The 27,301-nt window shown below is 40.7% G+C and overlaps 1 protein-coding gene across 3 annotated transcripts in view; it reads right to left on the bottom strand.

Annotated features, from left to right (window-relative positions):
* DMTF1 (cyclin D binding myb like transcription factor 1) overlaps positions 1–25,363 on the bottom strand; it is a 31,174-nt gene extending 5,811 nt beyond the window's left edge. The window contains exons 1-14 of one of the 3 annotated variants that reach the window (XM_086610193.1): positions 25,261–25,363; positions 18,543–18,659; positions 17,940–18,059; positions 16,879–16,973; positions 15,943–16,057; positions 12,778–12,854; positions 11,247–11,404; positions 10,409–10,441; positions 8,302–8,411; positions 7,334–7,562; positions 5,473–5,624; positions 3,689–3,904; positions 1,192–1,277; positions 387–545 (exon numbers count right to left, since the gene is read on the bottom strand). In XM_086610193.1, coding sequence (XP_086466319.1) covers positions 387–545; positions 1,192–1,277; positions 3,689–3,904; positions 5,473–5,624; positions 7,334–7,562; positions 8,302–8,411; positions 10,409–10,441; positions 11,247–11,404; positions 12,778–12,854; positions 15,943–16,057; positions 16,879–16,973; positions 17,940–18,059; positions 18,543–18,651 — 1,659 coding nt within the window. In that variant the 5' untranslated portion in view covers positions 18,652–18,659; positions 25,261–25,363. Of the gene's footprint in view, positions 1–386; positions 546–1,191; positions 1,278–3,688; positions 3,905–5,472; positions 5,625–7,333; positions 7,563–8,301; positions 8,412–10,408; positions 10,442–11,246; positions 11,405–12,777; positions 12,855–15,942; positions 16,058–16,878; positions 16,974–17,939; positions 18,060–18,542; positions 18,660–19,443; positions 19,464–25,260 lie in introns of those variants that run through there. The other 2 variants (XM_086610192.1, XM_086610191.1) reach the window with 2 other exon arrangements.
* Between the last annotated feature and the right edge of the window lie 1,938 nt (positions 25,364–27,301).

The following is a 27,301-nucleotide window of genomic DNA, read 5'->3' on the forward strand; positions in this document are numbered from 1 at the left end:
ATTTTTCATCACTTTTGTTATTCAATCTCCACTTTGCTTCCCCTTCCCTCCCTCTAGATTAAAGTACTACTGTCACTTCTACACAAGTTTTGAGAACACCAACATTCGTTTGTGAGAGCAGTACCAGGAAACCAGTGTTGTGTTTTGGTGGGACACGCCACTAGATGGAGACATCATGTTCCGCCACAGTAAGAACTCAGTTGCTTACTCAGCTGTTTTCAACCAGCTCGAAGTTGCTTTTTAAACACCGTACAGAAACTCAGTATTTTAAGCGAAGTACCACTGTTATGACTTAAGAAATGCTTTACAAATTTAACATGCACATGTAGGGACCTGCATTATTATGCTCTCCTCCCCCCACTGCCCAAACTCGTCAAAATACGTACCGATAAGGCGTGAACTATGATCTGTTCTGGGGAGGCTGGAGCAGCAGCAGCCGTTAGGGTCATGGTAGGACTAGTCGTTAGTGTCAAAGGAAGACCTTGGCTTGAGCTTGTCTGTAATAAGTATGTACCCGGTGTTCCAGTTGGCTGGAGATGGAAGGACTACAAAAGACAACACAAGTTTAACACCCACGCTGCCTTCCTGGGACACACCGAGCACTCAGAGCATGCTTATTTACCGGAACCAGCCTAACCTTAGCTCCCCTGGAAAACAAACAAACAAATCCAATCCGTGCTGCATGGGTTGCTGTGCTGCACTTAAGAAGCAGAAACTCACCTGCACCCTCAGGCTATGAAGACAACTATTAAGGCTAAGAGTCAAGCAGGTCTGTATTATGCTGTACAAGAGCAGGTAAGAAAGGAACAAATTCAACTTACTCTAACATTGAGATGAAAAAGAAACTGCTATAAATTACAGAGAATCCTTGCTTGCCAAGAGGTTCCTCTGGCTCCGCTATGACAGGTTTCAACACAAAAAACGAGCACGAAAGAAAACTTCACGGCACTAAGGCAGTAAGACAAATTTAAAGCATTTAACTCTAATTCACATTTTACTCCACAACTTTAATGAATTACACCTTTAGAAGTACATTTGAACTTTTAAATTTTAGATCTCTTAACTTCCTCTTTCCACTTGAGAACTGTTGTGGTTTTTTTTTTTTTTGGAAATGCATAGTTCCATAGTCTAAGAAGTAGCTGTGCTTAAAAGAAAAAACACGGTAACAGATATCAGTTCTCTGTTACTTACTGGAAGAATCTCAAAGGTCTGTAGTGTTCCACTGTTTAGTGTTATTGTCTCAGAGTCAACATTAGCAGCAGGGGAATCAGTTGAGGCTGCAAAAGGAAGAAAAAAAAGAAAAAGTCTGTAAACCAAAATGTTTCAGCCCTGCAGAGAGCGTAACATACTATAATTGCTACATAGCAGGGTACTGTTAATTCTAGTAATAATAAGAAAACTGGCTGCAATCCTAATGACAAGGTTCTCTAATTGGTACCCAAGATAGAATACTATTTAAAGAGAGCATTCTACAATCCAAAAGAGCAAAAGAAAGAAAGTGTGGTTTTACTGCACAGGGATAAAAGCAGACAAATAAAGTTATTTGACGTGATCTAATTGCTTTTTGTAATGAGATTTGTAAGAGGTTCTGGTGTAATTATATCCTTTGGATCATGTATTACTTGTTTTAAAGTGGTGTCAGGTTTAATATTGCTATATTTCCCACAGATTACGTTTTTCTTTTTTTTTGCATTTTTAACCTTTTCTGCCCTCCACAGTATGTCCACCACTAATGAAACATCAGATGCTCCCCAAAGTATTGCCTACCCTGTGCGTTATGATTACAGTATATAAAAGATGTAAATATTCTTAATAAAAATGTGCAATTATTTATGCAATCATCTCCATTAACTTTAGAAGTAACTAAAAAAAGCATTAAAAAGTTTACATATCAGACATTTCAAGATCACCAGGTCCAAACAGCTCGTACCCAAAGCTTTATAAGACACCGAAAAACCTATTCAGAATCATAATTCTGATTTTTACTTATGCTTAAAAAACTCACAAGTTCTAGGAAGCTGGAGGCAAATTAATACTTTGCCTGGGATTATCCAGTAATTCCATAAATAGCGAAAGGGCAAAAGACCTATATGACGACAGCAGTGCTCCAAGCACTGGAAACTTGGCCATCTCAGACACTGACTTCAAAGCAGACTAATTTTGGTCTCTTAAGAAGATACAAGCTCCGATTTTTGAAGCTTTTGTTGTTGTAGTGGCATGTCCAAGGTTTCCTGCTGCAGATTTCCTGGCATCCAGTAGCTAACAGCTGTGAAGTGTGGCCTGTCTGTTACCTAGCCAGTTAAGCTCATAAAGCTCACAGAAATTATCCCCGGGAAACCTTGAGCCTTCTATCACGTGCAGCTGAAAGCATCTAACAAGTTCAGCTCTCATGGGATCGGGAAACAGACAGAAAAGACACAATACAAAACTCACTTGGATTACACAAACAGAAATTCTTCAGGAAAGCAGACTAAAAATGGGGAAAAAGGCTTGTTAGGCAGACAGGGGCAAGTGACATCACAAAACAACTGTTGCAGGATTCAAGTCAGAAAGGACTAAAGGTTACAGAATACCAGCACGTTTTGCCTGCTCATTAAAACCCAGTATCTTTGACCAAACTTAGTTTAAAGTCGGAGATCACAGATGTATTACTATAGATAAAAGTTCTTGGCTTGGTGTTGCGTGACATTTTAATCAAGAAATAAACCAGATAAAATGAAGATGGCACTTCAGTGCCATCTTAAGATAGGCTATTATAATGAAATTATAAACAAAAAATTGTCTACCAAATGCCTATATAGTCATAGTCTGAATAATCAGTTCTGATTCACTAATTTTGTAATCAGCAAGACTGAAGCACTAAACTTTACTAATAAAATTCGCAAATGACAAACAGTGCAAAATAGTAGACAATGAAGACAAGAGGCTGCATGTGGGGTGGCTGGATTGCAGTGACTGAAGTTACTTAATTAGATTAGTTACAAAACCAAACAATAAGCACTACGATCCAAGTAGACCTGGTAATAAATATTTGATAATGAGCAAAGTTAATCCTCAAGAGAATGGGAAACATCGACTTAAAAATACAAAATACAGTGATTAGAGCAGATCGTCAGCTGAACGCAAGCGTGACTTGGCAACTAATGCTTGACAGAGCATTTGTGCCTAGAAATAACTGCGTAATACAGAGCAGGACTATAAAAAACATTATGGACCTTCCTGCTTAAGTGTCCTTCGTCAGAACTTGGGCACAGCAGTATGTATGTTATACGAAAGGAGATCTTGTACGTGATGTGCATGGCTCTAGACAAGAGCTACCAGAAGAAATCTAAGGAACAAACATATATTCTGCATCTCCATTAAGAAGGCTGCGTACTGAAGCCTTTCCAAAGAACACGTAACATGGTAAGCACTCCGGGCACGCACACAGACAGACACGTACAGCTGGTATGTCCAGGCTCTGCGACTGCAGCTTCTTGGTACTACTGTCACAGCAACCTCTACCTTTGCCTAACAAAGTTAGAAATGGGGAAATGGAATCCAGAAATCCTTAATCTGAAGTTATGGCAGGACCAAAGCAGAATTAACAACATTCTTTAAGACATGCCCACTCCTCCTTCACCACTTTAACATAAGAAAGCTCCAGGTTTCATTAGAGGACAGAGAGTCCTTCGTTCCAGCTACTTACAGACGTGGGTAATCTGGACTGGAATCTGCAAAGCTGCCACGGGGCTTGGTGTGTTGCCGGCGCTCTCCTCTAAGCGAGCCACTCGAATCTGCACGTGCTGAACTCCCGAACTGGAATTAGTGTTTGGTAATCCACTTCCAGATTTGTTCTCCGAAAGCTGGTGCCCTGGATTGTTTTTTTGGTTTTCATGGAGTTGTTTAAGACCCTTTATCAGCACTAAGAGAAAGAATACTCATGCTAAAGCATGTCGAAGAGGTACATTTGAAATGCTGCATGTAAGATTTATCCAAGATGAGAAAGGTAAGCAAAATCCTTCTGAATGCGTCACCTAAACAATTTATAGAGATATATCAACTAGAAATTTAGCATGTACAAAACCACATTTATAGTCAACTACTGGAGTGAATTTGATTTTCTCAAGGAACCCAGACACTTTAGGATGCTTGCGAAAAAAATAAAAGTTCCTGAAATTTTGGACCTCTCTAAAAACCGGTATGGTATATCTCCAAGCTACAATCGAGTGCCAGCATCACTGGTTGTGTAATGCTGCTATCAGAAATAAGCCCTCCAATCTTACAAAACATGGAAGCGGATTTGTTCGAGGGGTTGACAGGTGTCACTGGAAACTGGGAGCAAGAGAGAATTAATCTTGCAGTGGCTATACTACAATGCTTTGTCTGTGCATGAGGTGGTCCATTGCTCCCATAAAACTGCCCACTTTTCTTCTCTGCCATCGCTTTGGTCCCACCAAGGGAGCGGTTGACGTATACGAGGTTACAAAAGTTGAGGACTCTGCTTTCCCGGCATTCAGTAGAGCAAACTGCTTAAACTCTCCCACTCCTGAGGGCATGACATTCTGTCTGGGGAGAGGGGATCCTGTTGATTCTGTGGTGTATTTATATTATGAACTATGTGATGCAACAACTCTCTATTAACATATGGTTTATACCATATTAAGCATTACAGGGCTACCCTCAAGCCTTCAGGCATGACTAATATATAACTACGGTGATGACCACAGTAAAAGTGTCCATTAAATTACACCTTTCATTATGTGACTGAGCTGATTTTTTTTCCTCTCCCCAAGACAGAGAAAAGGAGGACTGAATGAAACGTCACAGAGACTGAAATACCCTTTGGCTCAGGTGCTAGCTTCTCTGACCAAGAATGAGAGCTATGAAAGTCGTGTTTGGGGAGTTTTATACTCCCCATTCCTCCCCTCCTCACTGTGTAGCTAGTAGTAGATCTACTTTCTTTCTACAGTTAAGGTTCAGCACCTCACACAGATTACATTTTAACATTTTAAAGGTAACAGATCTAACCTGAGGTGATACTGTTAGGCTGCAGATACATATCCTCTTCCACCTGAAGAGGTCACTGCCCTCCATACCAAATATCACCATCATCTGCGATCTGCCAGCTGACCTGCTTACATACACAGAATCATAGAACGATTTGAGTTGGAGGGGACCTCAAAGATCATCTAGTTCTGACCCCCCTGCCACAGGCAGGGACTATGAGACTGTGACTGAGACATGCTCTCAATTTAGCCAAAATCTACTGTTTAGTTGTATATACCAGCTTGGCTTGTTTTGACTGAAACACTTAAAAGATTTCTTGTAGGAGCAATTCCGCTAGCAGATCCAAGGGGCCAGTAACTTCCAGCAAAGGAGCAATGTGTCTTTTGGCCAGCAATGCTCTAAGTAGACAACAAAATGCAGCCTTATTCTTCTGACATTTGTGAAAAGAGCTTTCAGAAAAGAAGTGTGCAAGTAGTACGTTACCAGGGAATGAAACATCTTTGTGGTTTGCAATCTGTCTTTTAATGGTCCACCATTTACTCCGAAGCCACTGTGGTGAGCGGACACTACTCCATCCTTCAGCTAGTAAATCCCAATTGATGTCATTTTCATCAGAAACTTCAAGTTCCGCTATCCTGGCAGGATACAGAAAATATTTACCTGTTAGAAACTACCCTCCAGACTGGAAGGGGTGTTGCACATCTCCAGTCTTGTCACACGTAACAGCGGCAAAATGGCATGCTAGTGAACAGTCCACCAGAGTTCATGAATCGACATAGGCTTCCAAGGCTCCACGCTGCCAGAGGTCAAGCAGAATCATAAACAACAGAAGATGGACTAGACCTAGTAGACGATCCAGTCCATCTCCTTGCCATGCAGGATTATTCTCCTTATTTACATAAACATTACGAGTTTGATCAGATTATTGTGAAGCATTCCAAATGACGGTACTTGCATCTTTTCTCTTTGGAAAACCATTCTCCAAACACATCTCCAAGGCAGGAAATACTTCCTGAGATTCATTCTGAACTTTCACTTAATTAATTCCATGTTATGATATTTACTTTTGTTTTCTCCTAAATAACACTCATCCGTCCTTAACATAGATTTTCGCCTCCTCTCAGATGCTTCTTAGCCAAAGTAGATGAAGTTAACTACAGTATTAAAGTTCCTCATAAATCAATCCCATCAGGTTCTCCAGGTAAGAGATAGTCTTCACATAATTTTGGCAGATGTTATGCACACACTGGATTCTACCAGAATCTGTTTGAATACTATAATATCTCTGAATTGCCTCCAGCTCATCTGTACCTGGAGCATATGAAAGAGAGGTGAACAGTGAGAGGGAAAAGATTTTTGTGAAAGTTAAGAAAAGTTCTCTTCACAAAGCAAGAAATAGCACTGAATACTCTTGCTAGCTAAAAAACCAAATCAAGCCAAACCAAACCAAAAAAAAGAAAAAGGGAAAAAAGAAAAAAGCTACCAAAACCAATCAAACAATCCTATAGGATGAATTAAGGATATCTGGACAGACTAAAACAGATACCATGTGTACAGAAATATTAAGAATTATAACCAGATAACCAGCACATTCTGAAAAGTGGAATCGGGTTCCTCATTTTGAATTCAAGTCAGACCGCCTCAGCAAATTAGTGAATATTGCTCTGTAAATAATGTTTAGATTCCTTGTATGTCTTAGCTTTTTATTCCCACCCAAAACTGTCAACCCATAAAAATCCACTGGCTAAAAAGCCTGAGTTAAAGGCATTCCAAACGGGAGGAGGACTGGAGAGAGCAAAAGATTTCCAAAGCTACTACCAGGTTGCCAGCTCCAATGTAGTCAAAGATGCTGATATCCAACCAGTGTTTGGTGGCCTACATGAAATTAATTTGCAGTCTCGGTTTAGTTCTTTGTAGACAAGATGTCCACATCACAGGAACCACCACCACACTTGACCCTTGTTGGTCATCTCAGCAGAGAGGCCAAGGACTGAACGGGCAGGGAGACTGAACTACCCTCCAGTTAAGGGTTAAAGCGCATTGGTGGGGCAACGTGTGGGAAGCTTGCACGGTCGCTGCCTGTGCTGTACCTTTTCTGTGGAATAAAGAAGACTTCAGTCTCCAGGGTTTTCAATCTGACACCTTTCACGAACACTAACATTCACTAAAAAAACAAAAAACAAAAAATATGTTCAATAATAAATCTCTAGGAACTGTAAAGACAGCAGTGATTTTTGGAGGGTTCTAGAGTTTTTAGTGTCTAAGAAACCAGCAAAAGGGACCCCAGCGGAATCCTGCTAGCGTCACGTATTATGAACCTTTGAAAGTAACTAAAATAACAAACCTCAAGATCAGAATTACTTCATCTTCCTTGGTCCACTCAGTGCCCCCACTTTGTTTCCAGTTGAGATAGTTGAGCCATTTAGAGCGGCACTGCTTTTCAGAGCGTGTCCCGACCCGTTCTGCTACGGCAGCCCACGATACACCTTGAGTGACAATGTCACCTGGTTCTGTGCTAGTTAGCTCATGCACTACTTCTGCTAGTCTTTTTTCTTCTTTCTCTGTCCACTTCCCTGAAAGAGAGAAAAGCCCTCCAACTTAACTAACAGCAGACACCCTCTGTTCTGATCTGTAACATGTTTATCTTCAGTGCCTAACACCTTATTCCATACACAAATATGGACTCGCGAAGAATATGTAACTGTTCTTACTTACTAACCATTTATATTATATCCATTCTTCACCAACAAACGTGTAATTCCATTGTTTTGATGCCAAGTTTCTTTCTCTTCTCTTCCTCTCACAGATAAATGAAGCCACATAGAACTTAATCAAAGTACTGGCCCAAAGCAAACTGGTCCAAGCTACATGAGTTGTATTAGTTGAAGTAAATTAACCATGCAACAGTTCAGTATGCAGTAATTACATGAGCTCTGACTGAATTTTCCTTCCATTTGAATATATATAAAATAAGCAATACTTTACTCCTAAAGTGCATCTGTCCCTTAACTGACACCAAATATGCAGTGTATATTTCTAAACATTAAACACAAGGGAAGGTACTTCTAATCCACCTCAATATGGTCCAGCGGCATAAATGTATGATGGATAACAGATTGCTAAAATAAACTGAGTGTTCTGATCTTTAAGTGAAACTGGAGAAATCTAACCCAAATGTTCCAAAAATCTCCCCAGATTTCAGTGTTTAAGCTCCTCAGTTCAGAGCTACACATGTCTGAAAACACCACTGACAAAGGCAAAGGTGAGAGTTTTAACTAGAATATCCATTACTGACACGAGCACTTCCCTCACCTGTGTTGCAGGTATCCTTCATCAATCTACATCGATCTTTCACAGACGAAGCACTTCTCCCCAGTGCAGCTCCTATTGTGGCCCAGTCGTTACCATGCTTTATTCTCAGCCTAAACAGAAACATGCTCATTAGCACTACATGCAGTTATGAGATTACCAAAATACCAAATATGCTCTAATAAAACCAGGATAAACGTGCTGTTTACAGGCTCAAAGACAGAACGGGGAGTCACTTAGACACCACAGCATTAACACAGTTTCTGTCATCACTGCTAATTTTTCTATATGTTTCTAAAAGTGTTTTGGGCCAGCTAAGCCACAGGATACCTACTTATAAAACGTTTAATATCTAACTGTCTTGCAGTAACATTGAGAGGCGTAATTACTGTGTTAAATACAATGTGAATTTATTCAGATAAACACCCAACATCCATTCTACACAAGTTCCTCAAGGATTTTCAGGTGGTATAGAAATACTTGAGAAATCTAAATAATGCCTGATGAAAACCCAAGCATGCTACAGTTTAAATGAGGCAAACCACTGCAAAATCATATTCATAATTTTAACTATCATTTTCCTTCCAAACATGACAACAGGTTGCTCAACATGTTGAGCCATGACTACTTTTGACACATCTGGAACCACAGGCACCTTGCAAACGACACAAACCAGTTAAATTGACCCAAACATATCCACCAATACAACAAAATACACTCCCTTCCTCCCTTCAGTCCAACCTGGTTTCTTCGAACTGCTCAACCCGGGAAAGCTGCAAGAGGAGACACAGTCTGCAGCCCCTCCTCCTTCATCTACCAGGCTCATAGTCAAAATCAAAAGAGCCTTACTGAACAACTTATGTATCTCTCTAATACTTCACAGGAGAGACCCTACCCTTGACCCTGACAGGCTTAAGAGGTGGGCCTGCAAGAACCTCATGAAGTTCAACAAGGCCAAGTGCAAGGTCCTGCATGTGGGTCGGGGCAATCTCAAGCACAAGTACAGGCTGAGCGGAGAATGGATTGAGAGCAGCCCTGAGGAAAAGGACTTGGGAGTGCTGGTGGATGAGAAGCTCAACATGAGCCGGCAATGTGCGCTGGCAGCCCAGAAAGCCAACCGTGTCCTTGGCTGCATCAAAAGAAGCATGGGCAGCAGGTCAAGGGAGGTGATTCTGCCCCTCTGCTCTGCTCTTGTGAGACCCCACCTGGAATACTCTGTTCAGCTCTGGAGTCTCCAACACAAGAAGGACATGGAGCTGCTGGAGCGGGTCCAGAGGAGGGCCATGAAGATGATCTGAGGGCTGGAGCACCTCTGCTATGAAGACAGGCTGAGAGAGTTGGGGCTGTTCAGCCTGGAGAAGAGAAGGCTCCACGGTGATCTTATCGCAGCTTTCCAGTACTTAAAGGGGGCCTACAGGAAAGCTGGAAAGGGACTTTTTACAAGGGCATGTAGTGATAGGACAAGGGACAATGGATTTAAACTGAAAGAGGGGAGATTTAGATTAGATATAAGGAAAAAATTTTTCACTCAGAGGGTGGTGAGGCACTGGAACAGGTTGCCCAGAGAAGCTGTGGATGCCCCATCCCTGGAGGTGTTCAAGGCCAGGTTGGATGAGGCTTTGGGCAACCTGGTGTAGTGGAGGGTTTCCCTGCCCATGGCAGGGGGGTTGGAACTGGATGATCTTTGAGGTCCCTTCCAACCCTAACCATTCTATGATTCCACGATTCTATGACCTGCCACTTTCTTTAGAAAGAACCTTTGCCCAGGTTTCCTAAAGAAAGAGGATTTCTATTTTTCACAAACATAACTACAAATGTTGATGGTGCTTGTAAATATCTGACAGATTTATTGTTCCAACAAAAGGCCTGCTTTAGAACTTTGCTGAATATTGCTTACGTCCTGAACACACACTAGAAAATACAAAACAATAATCCAAATTTAGTTTCATTTTTCTTCAGATTCATGTAGTGACCACTATTTTCTGATAGAGTTGGAGCAGTCCAATTTACTTGTAGCTTTTCAATGATTTCATAGAACAAAACCTGTAAAAACTACTCGAGCTACTAAATAAAAACAAGGTAGCATAATTTTGTTAATAAAAATACTTACTCTTTAAGCTTTTCAATTTCCTCAGGAGTATACCTAAGCAACAGGTAAATTAAAAGACATTATTTTAAACAGAAAGCATACACCATAAATATTTTTGTTTTACTAACACACATGTAGTTACAACAAGAGATTAAGGAATATCAGCTGTAAGAAACAATCTGACTGAATGCTTCAAAAGAACCGGAAGAACAAATGCCATTTTCCACATTAGTGCATTTCTAAGGTTATCTGGTCTTAATGTTTCCCTCATTTGCCAGAAAAACTCCTCATTCTCGGTGATTTTACTACTAAGAACAGAATTAGAATTTTGTGTGTTAGTCTCACAAATCAACAGCTATTTTTTCCTTCCTGTCTCAGTTCACAATCACCATAAGGCTGATTTTCCATTAAAAAAAAAATCAGCACTGAGACGGTATTTTTAATTTTCAACTACCTTTAAAAACTAATATTTAACAACCTTTTCAGTATTTCTGGATGGCGTCACCCTCCCTGCTTTACAGATGGGCAAACTAACGGCACAGGGATAAAGATCATTTAGCTCAAGGTCACAGTTCTAGAAAGAAACTACACCTCAGTAGATCCATGCTTGTGTCAAAGTCTTCTATTCATACCAGAATTCTCTTGGCACCTTTGTTGGTTTTTTACAGTTGTGGATACCATCACTTTAACACAACTATTGTCAAGGTTGATCTACCAGAATTCAGCAGAGGTGACCTATGATTAGGAAGAGCCAGGGGTGTTTAGCTAGAATCTTCTGTCTCACCTATAATATGTCAAACATCAAATACATGACCCTACTCATACCAATAAAACCAAGCAGCATGAGAGGTTTTCGTACTTTCCAACATGGTTTCTGTCATCATACATGCGAAGAACTCTTCTATAGACAGCAAAGAGAGGCCGGTTCAGACCCCAAGCTATTGTCCTGTAGAAATCTTTTCTTTCATCTTTTGACATTTCAAATATAATTTCAGTAGCATCTTTTATTCCACGGGTCTAGAAGAAAACATTAAAAAAAAAACAACAAAAAAAAACAAACCACAAACAAAACACCTTAGATAAAGTCTCCTACAGATCAACACTCACAACCCTTAAGAACTGAAGCGTAGCTTACTGCTATGCGACTTTCTGTGCATCTCAAATACTACAGTCCAAAAGTTAAACTGAATATTTATGAATTAGCTACCTTAAACACAAACCCTTGAACACTAGGTTTTTTCACACTGGAGTACAGGTAGACATGGAAGCTTTTCATTTCATTTACATTTAAAAAAATCTGTCCAATGTATATTTTAAGATCAAAAACTGAAGCGTCCTTTAGAACATCATGGAAAATATACTCTGGTGGAATTATCCTGGGGTTATACAGATGAAGGTTATCAAAAAGTGCTATATCAATTTACTACATAATTTAGGAGGTATTTTTTATATGAAAGCAATTTTTTTCAATTAAACTACTCTTATTCTGATGGAAACTAAAAGGAACTTTAATACAAATCACTGGAGTTAAGTGTAACAGGAAAGCTTTAGTTTAAATTCAGCTTAAACTAAAAAACACTGTATTTTGATTATTCAAAGCAGTACAAAAAAGCAGATAACTTGTTTGAGTCATTATTAGTAACTTAAAAAAGTTATTTAGCTACCTTAAAAAAGCTGCTCTACATGTAAAAAATAGTATTACCTATGAATGATTTTGTGGCAGAAATTCTAATACACGTGTGGGCAGGCACACTTTCTACAACGAACGCTGAGGTTTTTTATACCAATGAAGACTAAATGCAGGACTTTCTTTGATTCACAAAGGAAGGCTGGTGAACCTGTAATATCCAGGCCATATATTCTCAGCAGCAAGTGCTCAGCTCAAATATTCTCAGCTATAAGCCTACCACCAATACGACTTATGGGCAATTATCACTTTCAACGTGGTCACTGCATGCCTATTTTTAGACTGAACTCTGACACCAACACATTAAGGTGAAGAAAGTTAATACAAGCACCATGTTAGTGTAGTAAACAAATACAGATACAGCATCAAAGAAGTCTGGAAGTCGTATTCAACGCTTTGTAAGGAAAATTATCTCTATTCCCAGAGCAATTTTTTTCCTCTGTCTTCACCAAAGACTTCATGTGTGATGTACATTCAGAGAAAAAGATTAAGGCACTTGAGTACCCTGACATGAAATTTAAAAATGGGTTATATTCAGTAAACAAAGTAAAAGCAATGTTACATTCAGCAGTCTTAAATACCATTTCTACTATGAATGGACCAGAATCATTTATTGCACATTCTGGGAAGTACTAAGGAAAGCTGGTTTCTAGCAGGAGCTGCATCACCATGCCAACCAGCAGATAACACACTCTAACACTACCTTTAAATAACGTTCAATGTTACTCATCAAAATGTCAATTTCTTCCTTCGACCACATGCCTTGTTTCCACTTATGGCCTGAAAACAGAAATAAAAAAACAGTTACTGAAGTGAAAGTCAGCAAAACAACAAAAAAATCAGAAAAACATGACTCTCATTATTGCAATTAACAAAGAAAAAAGAGTAGTACTTTTAGCTACTTAAACTAACAAGAATTCATTTTAAACAGATGTTATTTCAGAACTGATAAACAATCCTTAGTAACTGTCAACTTATGTTTAGACAATGTGAGTCAGACCCGTCTGTAAAAACACTCATTTTTTAAAAACAGAACATGGATTCCTCTAGGTGCTGTCAAGTCACGTTTTCAGGCTTTCTCTTCAGCCACAACTAGAAAATTTCTGTCTTTAAACTGACAGCTGAAATTTCCAGGCACTCAAATGATTCCAGAAGCTGAGACTTAAAATGTGACTCAAAATATGACCTGAACTGGCAACAACGCGGGGTTCTCTTCTATGCCTAATCACTTCCCAACATGTGAGTAGTGCTACCTACTGTGAGTGCTTTTCATAGTTGTAAACACTCTACCTAGTCAATTTTGACAAGCTGTTCCCTATCTCTCCCTGGTTTTTGCACTGGGAATAATGCCCAGTGGTCACAGTCAAGATAAAGACTCATGCCAAGTATTTTATTTCCCAAATAAAAGTGGCAAATCAATAGAAACATTATGTTTCGTCTCTATGCCCTTAGTAACAACAATGCCAGCCAAGCTTTATAAGCAAAACCAATCAACTTTATCCAGAGAGAAAATTTCCAACCTGAGGTCTATCGATAAAACATTAAAACATTCCTACTCTGAATTTATACACAGATTCCTCTTTTTTCCCCTCATGCTCATACCATAGTTAATATTAACAACCACTTATAATTAAGATTATGCTGGTGACCCAGTTTACATACTGGTGCGTGCTGGCTATCTGCCCATCTCTGCTCAGAAAAATCAGGGTACTTCCTTCTCAGCCTGCTAATTACCAGAGCTGAGGCGTAGAACACACCAAAGAGACTGTTTACTCAAATCCAATTACAATGAAAAGTACAGGCATTATTACTAATTCTGTTGGAAGTGAGGAGAGAAAACTCTTCCCTTGTGCTTGATGGCTTCAATCTCTTCTTCCAAAGCTACAGAAACAGAACAATAACCTCCCACTGCAGCTGTGATTCACATCTCTATGCAAACATCTCAACTGCCTTAAAGGGACATTGCTACTCTTTACACAGAACAATCTTTAACATCCAACTATTTTAAGAAAGGAAGTATATTTTGCACCTCACGTGTTTGCACACTCAGTGCCAAGATTATTATAACCTGCCTACAGGTCTTCAAAGAAAGCATCAAGTGGAGACTGCTCTGAAATGATGAGCTCAGGCAACACACGTCCAACTCCTACCTACTGTAAAAGAAGAGGCATAGTGGGATTCTTTCACAGCTGATCTCTGTAACAGAGCATGGAGACTCCAAGAAATGATCAGCTAGTATGGATTTTCAAGTTTATTTCTAGATATATACTTATCTTATATATTAATATATAATTTTATATATATTAAACCCACATACAATTATATACGTATATATTTACTGGAAACGTCTTCCCCAAATTATTAATCTCTTAATTAGAATCACCAGAAATAGCACCCTCATTCATTCACAACTGTGAATGCCATTTGTGATGTACAGTCACTTCTTATGCCTGTGAGACAGCTACAAAAGGAACAACTGCACTAAGTTTCTAGTATGTTTAACAAGACACACATCAAATGTGAGGCCAAGCCACACGAAAACAGTCATTCCTCTGCCAAATCACCAGTATACGCTCTTCCAGCCACAGCTGAGAACGTCCTGCTCTCAACCAAAGTCCTTCACCACTGGCTACCGGAAATATCATCATCTCTGGGCTTCCTCTCACCCTAGAGCACAGCAACTGTAGCAACATGATTTCTTACTACCTCTACCCAGCTGCCTCAGGGCTGTGATGCAAAGGGATCTCTTTGCTATCCCTAGTCCTTAGACTGAACACTGAACAGCTCTGAAGCCCTATAAATCTAATAAATAAGGACAGAGAAAATGGGGAGAAATTATTTTTTGGCTGTTAGAAGCAACTCTTAGTGCACACTTTGGATCAGTGAGCAGAATGGCCATTGACAGAGTTGCTCAGCTCCCTTGCTCTGTATTTTCCACATCCAACACCCAGGTTCTGTGTGCCTCACCCACATTTTTTCACTGACTCAGCAATACACAACTCTCTGGAGTAGAACTCACTGGGTGAGAGATCATCTGACTGTGTGAGAGTAAACCATTACTTTTTTTCCTACAGTTTTCTAACAAAAAAAAGAAGTTGCTTTGCATTCACTGAGAAAGATTTAATTATTTTTCCCCTAGAAAGAGGTAAAGTCAGGGCAAGAAAAATACCAGAAACACTGAGGAAACTGGAGAGACAACATGTCTTAATTTGACACGAAGTTGTTTCTCTAGGTTTAGACAGGCACTTCCTCAGGAGGGCGAGGAGTAATCTCTAAAGTTCAGCATCTACTGCAAGATTGCACAGATGGAATGGAGGAATGCCAACAGGGTGGCAGATTTATGAGCAGCGGTGATTATTTCAGTAGATCCTGGTCTGTGCAATCCCTCTTCTTCTGAAGCAACCCCAGTCGCCAGACTAGTAAGCCCTACTTGGAGGAAGATATATTAATCCGAGTGCAGATTTTTTACCTTGTGTACCCCCCCTCTGACTGCAGCTTCCCATCTCCTAACTGGGCAGAAGTGCAAACAGAGCACACACAACTGTCTGCCCCATCTGTGCCGACACAAGTTATCTAGAGCAGTTCTCTACCACGGCCACTAGAATGACTGTCACCACTGCCAGCATGGCCCCTCCTGCTCTCCAAGTGTATCTGGAGTTCCAACTTTCTTCTTGCATAGACAGTGTAAGAGGGATGGCGGAGACTTAGCGCATTAGATCTCTCAGCATTTTTAGAATCAGTCTTCTCAAATATCTTCGCTAAAAAAGCCAGACCAAAGATTATTTTATGCAACCTGCAAAACGTTCTGAGACATTTGAAATAGCTTACCTTTTTACAGCATGGGAGACCTGCAATTGAAATATCTTACCTTTATTTGTTAGAGAATCCTTATCCTCTTTGGTTGTGAACCAGGCTTGACTAACAGCTGACACTTCCTCGTTGCCCACTGGGGAGATTTCATCCAGCTGTTCATTCTGAAGAATCTTGAAAAGACCAATATGAAATCACCCAGTAAGACCTTCAGTTCTTTCAATCACCTTGCATTTAACATGGAGGCATAAATTGAAGAAAAACAAAACCAGCACATCTAGTCACCTTGCTGACTCCTCAGAAAGTCCCACTTTTTAGATATGAAATTAAAACTACATTCACCTTCTTGAAGCACCTGAGTAAGATTTAGCATCTTAACATCCAATTAATTCTGGCAACATCTATATAACATTCTTCATCCTGTTAAAGGCACAGTGAATAGGAAGAGTTTCGTTGGCTTTGGTGGAAAGAGGACTGTGATCAGCATCTCCAATCCAGAACTTTTAAACACAGTACACCCACAACAACAATGGTATGTAACTGTTAGGACTGGTGACAAGACGAAGCATATTTAGGTCTGTTTTAAAGCTTAATTTGTCATCAAAGAATGACAGAAGTAACAGATAAACTTGACATCTATGCAGGGGAGTTGGACTAGATGACCTTTGAAGGTGCCTTCCAGCCCTAACCATTCTATGATTCTATGATCACCACAGAGCAAGTAATTATCAGTGGAGGGTTACATCTATTACTGTTTACTGTACTGCTCTTTGGGCAGTAAGTTACACTACAAATAACTTCTTTCATATATAAAATGATTCAATTGCACTTTTACAGAACATTTCACAAACAAGATCTGTGCCCGAATACATTAGTTTCATACTAAAAATAATTTTATTCATTTAATAAGCTTCTTCTGCTATTTGTTTCCTTTTCCATTTTGATTTAAATAAAAACATACATGAAATAGGTCAATTTTGAAGTTTTACTGTACCTGAATCTGAGTAACAGTTCCTTCGTTAATCTCATCTTCAGCTACCTCAGTGGTAGCAGTCATGGTCACCTCAAAGCTCTGATCATTTTCTGAAACTTCAGAATGGGTAAGTTAGTTGTTAACTTTACTCCTGTAATATTTTTTATGCATGCTACAGTTTTTATACATTGCTACCTTTGCACTGAAAATTGTGAAGAGGCCTTATTCAGTATTTATTTGTTGACACCGTAAAATCATCAAAATTATTATCAACTGTTCCTCTTCATAAAATTTAAATACGGGTTTTGAAACCTTCAGTTTTACACTTGACTACAAGTGTAGACCTAATGTGAAACATGTTAATAAAACGTGTTTGATTTGGAGCAACCATCTGGTTCTGTATTAATGCTTTCTTTCCAGCCCTATCGTCAGTGTTTTCCAACTACTAAAGGACAACATTCAAATTTTTCAGCTGCATTCTTTTCCCCAGTTTTTCTTCAACTGCAACATAATAATGCCTCTATTTCTAAGAAGTTTCTACTAAGTTCCACCAAATAAACAGGCAATCTGGAATTGCAAATTGGTATTTGCACTTGCTAGATCTGGTTTGTCCTCCCTTTGGGAGATTATTTTGAACTATCTAATACGCAGTCAACTTCCTTAAGACGAATTCAGTCCTCAGCCTACCTTTTGTACAACAATCTCTACCTTAAAAAGACCATTCAGCTCAATATTACGAAACACGGAAACGCTGACTATACTGTTTGATCATTAAAAAAACCTAAGCACTTTTTGCAGGAGGAGAGCATCTAGTTTGTTGTTCATTCACTTATCCTTCCACTTCCTCAATGCACCTGTGCCTGCAGTCCTCTATCTGTAAGGCAGATTTATTTTGCCAGTACTGTACAGATAACAATTGCTGCACAACCATCCAAAGCTCTGAGAGACAAAGATGCATCAATATACCTAAGTATATTAGTAACATTTGAAAATAAAACATGAAAAACATTGTCATGTGATCCAAAGAGTCCACTTTTAACCTTTACCAACAGAAACGTATGCTACAAGAGTATGTAACTTACTTGGAACTGCAACAACAGAAATGCACTGAGTGGAATCATCAAGGCTTTGATCATCCTCTGATAAGCAAAGCCTCTTCTGTGGAGGTTCAGTGCTGTCTTCAGAGTCTACTTCATCAGTTTCTACCAAGAAAAATATACGCAGTTACTTTCTGTAAACAAAGCTGAGCTTTGCACCAAGTTCTGTTAACAAAGTGGACAAACCAAAAGGTAGAAGCAAACACCACAGGTGCTTTACTACTGCCCAGCAACTTGGTCTGAGTTACAGGCAATAACAGCTTTCTTCGGCATAGATGTTCTGTGAGATTTTCTTTGTAAACTCCATCCACAGCCCACTACATCCTCAAGTCTACAGAAATCTGGGTACAAGCTTGGTTCTAAGAACCCATTTCCACTGAAATAAATCAGAACAGCTATATCCTTGTTGGACACATGCATACATAATTTTGTGATTTACAACTAATTTGGCACTTTAAACTGAAGCAGAACAAATCACAGCACAGTAAGCGGAATCCAAGTAGCTCAAAGAATTTGAGGGCAGGGAAGCATCATGGTTGGATCAATGAAAAAGTAAGAACAAAACCACTATGCAATACAATTCTGTACCATTTTGAGGGCAATGAAGTATAAGGTTCCCTTCAGTGTCCTGAGTCAAAGTCACAGAGTTCACGGTTTCTACTGTCACTGTGTCAGACTCTTCTTCAACTGTGCTCATACTCAAACCTGAAAGAGCAACACACAGATTACTTTTCCGCAGTCAGACTGCCACTTTCACCATAATGTTGCTTCCTTTACCTCCAACAACCAGCTTCAACTCCTGCAGAGAATGATGAATGGCTGTCTGTTCTTTCACGTAACAATTCCATGGTTTAAGACACTCACCTGCCTTTACTTTTCCTGCATACTTATACGTTGCACAGGGTAAAGTCAGAGAGCTTCAAAGCTACTTTTCCAGGTAAAAACTACCTAAACTCCCTATTCAGGAGCATTTGCAATCTACTGATTTTATTTTAAACACAAACCTAGGCTACCACTTTTTCACATCTGCTATTTTTTGTCTCACTAATGTTTGTTCCACTGCTCATTTAATAATTTCGCTCATAATAACCTAAAGGTAGTCAGGACAGAAATATTTTTGTAGTGTCACAGCTGCACTATTTACAGATTGCTAAGTTACAAAGTTGCATTCTCCTTCCATGCGTATAACTAACTTGTGAAGCTAGTATTTTTTCTTTACCATTGAAACAATATGAGCAACAGAAAAACTGGGTGCAGGCAACCACCAGTATAAAAAATTACTCAGAAAATAAGTTATCATCTTGGATAAACAGTATACACTGAAGTCAGTGAGCTAGGGCAATATAAAACGCTTCTGATAATCTCGTTTCCACTGTAGAAGTATTACGAAGAAACCCAAAGCTTGTAAAAATGTCCATGTAAACTAGCACTATTACTAATTTTGAATTAGAACAAAACAAAACCCCACAAAAAAAAAGTTCCAACTGACCAAATATAAAGAAATGTAACTTTTTCTGCTGCGGAAGCAAAATGAAATCACATCTAAAACACCCAGAAGCTTTGCAATGATCTCATCAGTTTTGAGCACCTGGGTTTGGAGACTGTCTTTGGCACAGCTCTGTAAAAAGAAAACATCATCTGTTTCTCCTTGAAGTGCTCAGTTCTTTTTATGTGTTTTCTTGTATATCAACAACAGAAAAAAATTACTTGTAACTTTTACTTTAAAGCCAAATTACTGTTATCGACAATTTTAACATATGTTGTTAAAAATCATTGACTATAGCTTTTAAAAAACCCTAAATAATCACAACTACAATACAAAGCTTCCATGTACCAGATAGGGATACCCATATACCCATATGGAAGTGGAATTTACAAGCTGGATTTTAAATCCCCTGTATAATGTTAACAATATTACTTCAGCAGGAAACTATTTAATTTTTAATCAGAAAACATGCCCTTTGGTATTGAAGATTCCCAAGAGCAGTGTTCTCGTAGAAAGACAGAACTACTGCCAGTCTTTCAATAAAATTACTTATCACCTCTCAAGCTTGATGAAGATTTGGCACATCTTTTAGCACATGTAGTGACTGATTCCTAGAATGAAGTGATATTACCCTTCTGAATATGTCAAAAATTTCAGATACCATTGACATCTTAAATTAGAGGGTTTTCAAATTTACTTTCATATCTACCATCAGCGGCAGCTCCTTGCCACATGCAAGTGTAGGAGGCAGTAACTTCCTTGGGATTCATCTGCTTCTGAGTTTCACAGGCTCTGCCCTATCCTTTACTAGAAGTGATGTTTGCTGCACAGCTATAGTACTGATTTTCAAGAATCAAGAGGCATCCCTAACTCTAAAACGTGAAGAAAGAAATCCAAAGCTAAATTAGCAGACTGTAACTTGTTGAACTCAGTTTTGAGTTATTCACTCAACTTGCTGGGAGTGAACAAATTGGATAATTCTGGAGGGCCAAAAGAAATAGACAGATGCTCTTTTTCATGTTCATATGTACTTTCTGAATAATGTTTACTTTAGGGAATGCTGTAGCAAAAATTCCCAAAGTTACTTGAAATGCCATGGAGGATTCTTCTTTAATTATCCATGAACAGACAGTGAAAACATTTATTTTTCTATAATGAAAAGAATCAAATAATATGTTTATAGGATTAGGCTCCAAAGTAAAAAACACAGAGTAATTGGGGTTGTCCATTTGCATTCTCTCCCTCGTCGGTTTGCCATGTTAGAAAAGGATATAGCATAAGAAGGGTGCATACATCCAAACCTGGCATTTCCATTAAAGGTGGGCAGGAAGATACACCATGATCAATAGCTGCTACCTTAACATTTCCATATGAACAGCTGTAACAGGACTAGACAACAGCTGAGGCACCACATTTACCAGCAGCAGTACTGAGTCTTCTGATCAAGTTAGAGACCTACACTTGTCTCCTTCAGCTCCCAGGTACTCCCTACTAAGCACCAAAACCCAGGCACAGCACACTGTTCAAGGAACCGTGATTTCCTAAGGAGCACTCCTCAATGTAATTCCTGGACCGAGCAGGGTTGATAACTTTTTGCCAATCTCCCAAGAACGGTTTAACCCAACAGTAAGTACAGGTGCTCCAGAAAAAAAACAACAGTAATATTCTGTGTCAGACACTTGAAATTTAACATATCTCAAGTTTTCTGAGTAAATGTAATTATCATAACCAAGCCTTGATAAAAACTTAAGACGAGCCAAATCCTTCATTTGACTGGAAAAATTTCCATCAACTTTAATAGATATGGCCTCGGATCTCAACTGAAAACTGAATGCAAAGAACATGAGAAGTCAAGTCAAAGGCATATTTTGGACATTATTTTTTATTCATTAAACTACACAAAATACAAGAAAACTGAAGGAAGCAAACAAACTTGTCCTTTCAAGATACATTTACACTAGGACAGAAGCACTAACCCATGAAGACACAAATTAGTGACTGAAAGGGGAAAAAAAAAAAAAAATCTTGAGTAACTGCAGTGGTCCTGTGTGAACACGAAACAATCTCAGATCTTATCGAAATCACTGCTTTACATTTAAATAATGACGGAGCTGCCACATATGCTGAAGATACGTCAAATATGACATACGATGGGACCACTTGGAGTTTACAGCAGAGAAGGCACTGTGGTGCTGCAGGAGACAACGCCCTCCGATGCAGGCTTCCGTACTCCCCGATGTCCTTCATTTATCATGGGGCGACAGCTGAAGCCACGCTAAACAATGCCATACCGCCACAGACGTCTTTTAGGATGTGCCATGCAAATTCTGTTTAATACAGACACCTGCAAGTCCACTACACCTCCACTCTTGAAAAAGCTAAACACAAAGTTAATGACAGCCAATGTTTCTTAATCAGTGAGAATCACAACATGAGTAGTCTTGTCACCTCCAAAACATCATCTTCTTTTTGTGCTTTTGAAAATGCATTCCTTTCTATTGAAAACAAAAACCTGACTTTAATTTTAAATGCATGACCCAAGACCTTTCTTTAGTTCTGGATTCAAACACACTCTTTATAGAGATTCCAATCTACCACTAATATTTTATGTTTTGAAGGAGGGTGCCAGCTTGTGGGGTAAGGGAACCCTGTTGGATTCACATACACTAACTGTGGATGCGTATTACGAAATGCAGCGAAGACATCATAATCTTAAATTTCTAAGATAGCATCTTAGAAATCAGTGTTAATTTAATAAGTATTTTTGCCTTTTTAGATTTTTGGGTGTACTTACCAAACCCAACATTTTTAAGAGTTGTGTTACAATTTTAAACAGGTTTTAACACGTAACCGAACAGGTAGGAAAATACTTTGCCTATAAGAATCATTTAATACAGAATTCCAATATAAATTTTCCACTAAAGCCACAAAACACAGCAGTTCTTATTTATTTGGGAAGCATGCAGCAGATTTAGGCAGAAAAAAAACCCCACAAAGCTTATTTTATACCAAGTTACAAAAAAATTGAACATTTTTATACAAAATTCCCACAATTCTAAATCATCTTCATCAGGTCAGATGGGCTCAATTATTCTGTGGGCTGTAAAAATTAAGCACTTTTAAGAAATAGTATTTTTACCCTTGCAGACAGAATTCTGTCATTATGCCTAGTTATTAACTGAATATTATGTCTAGTCTTCTGTGGACTGTTGTAACTCTTTTAAAATTTATACATGAAATTGTATTAAAGCCTATGTTCTCTGCACTGAGTGAAAAGTAAAAGTGTATTTCACAAAATCTTGTCAGAAGCAAAAACGGGAGTTTATTAAGGGAGGATTCTGGCTAGGGAGGCATTTAATTGGAACAATCACACAGGATGCACTGGGATTGCAAGGCATTCATTGAAGAGTAACACAAAGGAAACAAAATCATTACAGGACCTCATATACTTCATATTCAAGGAAGCCTGAATGTTTAGTGTATTCCCTACCACGGCTCTTATGGAGTCAGTATTTGCATGACATAATCAGGAGTTTTTACTGTTCAACTAGTGCCAACTCTCTTATACTACTATTCAATAAAAATCTTTTTTCCACACGAAATGGGTTCCACTCAAATTGAAAAATCCACCATAGAAAAATTGTCTTTAATAGCAGCAACAACAGATGTAAGAAGAGACCAAACCAGACAGATATCAAAGAGAAGGACCCAAAGACCTGAGTTTGAGACACACACAGATTTATTAAACTGTATCAGCACGAGATTACAGTCCTTTAGGAACAGTCATATTCTACTCATCATTGGTATTTAGAGAAGTGGGCCATCACAGAAGTGGAATACATGGGAGACACAATGGGACAAGCTGTTCTCATTTGCATTGATCCAAATTTGGCAGAACTCCATGACTCCTAGCCTATCCATTGATATTTTAATAAAAAGCACTGAGCATGCTTTAAATGTCACACAGGAATAAATAAATAAAAAAAAAAAGTGCCAAGTCCCAGCTCTTTCAAAAGAAAAAACACAGAAGGTTTTAAGTTTTCTTTCTCTGTAATAGAAAATGACTCTCAGACACAAGGTTATGACTACGGATAAAAATCTTGATAAGTACGATATGTACTAAAGTAAATATTCTTTTTCTGTCATGTAAACCCAGTTCCATTCTAAGCATTCCAGTAACTTCTTCACCTTCATAAATGACACGCAGAAGTTTACCATGCAATAAAATATGAAAAATTGATTGTTATCCTAACCGTACAAGGTGTAAGACTGATAAGCAAAGCCACAGCTCTGCTGCTTTCTGATGGACAGACAAGCACAGAATTAATGGTCATAAATAAGGGACTATTAGAAAACAAAATACAGCACAGACACATGGAGGTCTTTGTCTCTTATACACCCACCTTTTATAATTTTGAGCCGTTAAGCCAGAAATCAGTATTTTTAGACATTCTATTTAAAGGAGTTTTAATTAATGTTCAGTCTTTTTGGTAAGTCATAAGACATCATCTATAAAGTTTCAGTAAGTGTCTGGAAAACAAGCATGAAGTTGCTGCCGTTATTGTACTCATATGGATTGATGGAAATCAAAATTTGAAAGAGATGCAGGCTCTACAATGAGACGGACACATCCCCTGGTTTTGCAATAGGATTTTTACTATGTTGTCAAGAAGCCAACTTACATCTACAGCCAGAGCAGCGCTGGCAAACAAGAAGCATTTTCTAGATTACTTCAACACATAACCTACGATGGCCAGGTGGGGCTGAACAATGTGAACAAACATATAAAAATACTATCTGTCAGCTACAGAGGTAACTAGAAGTGTAATACGCTTCACCGTGCCCAAGTGCACAACCAAGAATAAAGGGACCCCAAAAAGAAAAAGAAGGAAAAAAGGACTTGTCCAACCGGAATCCTTTATTTTGGCAAAACACAGCACGTAACTCTAGTACAGAAAAGCCTAGTACTGCTTTTAGACCAAATCCCTGATCTTGGTAGAGCTACTCATTTCAGACTCCACTTAAAAATAAAGCCCCAACCAACCTCAAATCACAACTCTCGCTGGAAAAAAAAACAGGATTATGAAACAAAACAGATAAAAGCCACAAGCTCACGATACCCCAACCGCAGACCCAGCGAGGGGAAATCGGGTGATTTAAACGCGCTCCTGCCGGTGGCCTTTATTACAGACATCAGGGTAAGAGGAACGGAGTTTAAAACAAAAACAGCAAACAAAACACAAAACATTCTCGCACGCCGCTCTCCCTTCCCTGTTCCCCCAAGAGAGCCGCGGTTTAGTCGTTTCCAGGTCTTCCCCTATTTTGCCGCGCCCCCGCCCTTCCCAAATTTCTTTCTGCGCACCGCTCCCGCCGCCCGGCAGCACCTCGGGAAGGCGGGGAACAACGGCCCGGGGGAATAAGGCTGCGGGAGGCAGCGGCCCTGGCAGCCCTGCCCCGGCCGCCGGCACTGCCCCCGGGGCGGGCGCAGCGCCCCGCAGGCGGCGGCTCCGCGCCTCAGGGCCCGCCTCAGCCCCCCGCTGCCCCCCGGCCGCCAGCGCCGCCATTTGGTCCCGGTCCGCCGCCGCCGCCATTTTCCCGTCCCCTCGGCGGGCGGCGGCGGTGGCCGAGACCGCTTCCAGCTGCGCTGCCGGCCCAACCCGGCCCGGCCCAGCCCAGCCCAGCCCAGCCCGGCCGCGGCTGAGGCGCGGGGCCGGACATGGCCGCCTCCCCCGCCCGATCCCCTCAAGCCTGCTCCGCTCCGCCGCCGCTGCCGCCCGGCCGCTCCCGGCCCTGTCAGCCCGCAGGCCCCCGCGCACTTACTTCCTGTTTTGGGTCCGGGCACTTGAGAAACCAGGATGGAGACTCCCAAGTACCAGGATGGAGGCGCCGAGCGGCAGCGAGCGGCGAGTGGGGGAGGCGGAGGCAGCGGCGGGGCACGGCGCAGGCAGCCCGCGAGCCCGCCGGAAGGGCCCGCCGCCCGCTCGCCCGTCGCTTCCGCCCTGCCGCGGCGCCACAAAGCGCACGGCGCGGGATCCGCGGCGGCGGCGGCGCCACAAAGCGCACGGCGTTTTTCCTCTCCTCGCTGCGGGGGAGGCGGGAAGGGTCCCCCGCGCCCGGCCCCGAGGTAAAGCCCCTCTTTCTGTTCACGCTGCCTCCTGCCTGAGACTGGGGGGGGGGAAGCGTATTATGAAAAAATGCGCCTTAGAAGCGGGAATAGGTAGGCGTCTAGCAGTGTGCGAATTGTGGAGCTCGCCGCCCCGTGGAGCGGGTGCATGCAGTGCCCTGACCCTTGGCAAAACAAAGTCACCCGCTGAGAGTCTCCTCACGGACAAAGCGGGTAGATAAAGGCAAGAGGGTGAGCGGAATCCCCTGCCCGTGGTTTTATGTGTAAAAACCTCATTACGTTCTACCACAAAGTCCCTTTTGGCTACTTCCCTTGCCTGGTAGACCTCCAGCTGCGTCCTGCCCTGAACCTCGGGAGCTTTAAATTATGTCCTTGTGCCCTGTAAATGGCCTTTCTGTGAACGTTCTTCACAGGCTGTAGGCACCCCGAAGCCTCAGGAGAGCCTTGCAGAGTCTGTTTGCCCATCGGGATTCAGTCGTCCTAAACATCTGGTGCCTTTTCTTACCTTAAAACCCCCAAAGCGTCAAAGATGCCTACAGGGGACTGGTCAGCATGACCAGGGGAGCCCTGTGTGCTTCTGAAGCAGCAGCTGGAGGGAGCCAAGGCAGGACAGATGCCTCATCCAGATGGGGATATCTCAGGTGGGGCTGAATGACTGTTAGGCAACTGCATCTTGTCCATAAGTTTTGGGTTGCTCTATTTGCCCTGAGCATGCTACAGCTTAGGGATGCTGGGGCAAACAGGGTCCTCCCTTCATGGCTCGTCTCGGGGAGATTCTGTGGAAGGGAGCGTCGTGAAGCTTGGTTTCACCATCTCTTATGCTAGATTAAAACATAGTCATGAAGAAAGGGTGGGGATCTGCACCTGTAAAACAAAGGCTTGTAGCTGGGAGGTGGGAACAGAGAGGCCAAGACTCGGAATTGTTATAGGGAGACAAGGCAGGGTGGGGAGGAGACGTTGCACATAAAATTATGATAGCGAAAGAATGGAGCTGCAATGCATGGCTGGGACAAGGAGAAGGTAGCTGGGATAGAGCTGAAAGCTGGATTTATATAATCCATTCTGCACAAAGCACACTTAAATTAACTCTGGTGTCTGTGTACTTGGTCTTTCTGGACATCAGCCCTTGGGGATCTCAAATTCCATGTCCAGTAGCTGACTTCCAGAAAAAAGTTTGGTCTAAGCGCCCAGTGTCCTTAGGCACTCCTTGGCCAAAGTAGAGGTACAATTCGCCTTTGTAGGCTTGCACACAGCTGTTGGATTCACTAGCCTATGATCTCTTGCAGCTCCCTGATTTTTTTCCCCCCAATTTGTGCAGCAAAGGAAGCAAGGACCTTAGATTTGCCTTTTTTGAAGTATATCTCTGTTTTACTTTTTTTTTTTTTTTTCCAAGGCGGCCATGGTCTTGCATTAAAAATAACAGAATATCATTTAGTTGAGCATAATCAGGAGGCTGAGTTCAGACTGTACAGGAAGCAATAATTTTTTCATTTCGTGTATGTCTTCATCATGTGAAAATTTCTAGAAAGTCCTCATATAGTAAGCAGCAAACATGAAGAGGACGCCTTCCATATCATGCTTATTTTCTCCATCTGTTGTCCCCTCAGTTATGAGCATTTTTCGTGCTGGTTATAAAGTCTTTTTCCTTATTCTGGTTTTATCTTATTTATCTGGATGTACCATATAGAAACCAGTACTTTAACTGCAAAATCTGTACCTCCTTTCACATCGCGGTGG

This window comes from Tauraco erythrolophus, chromosome 4 (assembly GCF_009769465.1).
Source record: "Tauraco erythrolophus isolate bTauEry1 chromosome 4, bTauEry1.pri, whole genome shotgun sequence".
NCBI classification, from domain to species: domain Eukaryota; kingdom Metazoa; phylum Chordata; class Aves; order Musophagiformes; family Musophagidae; genus Tauraco; species Tauraco erythrolophus.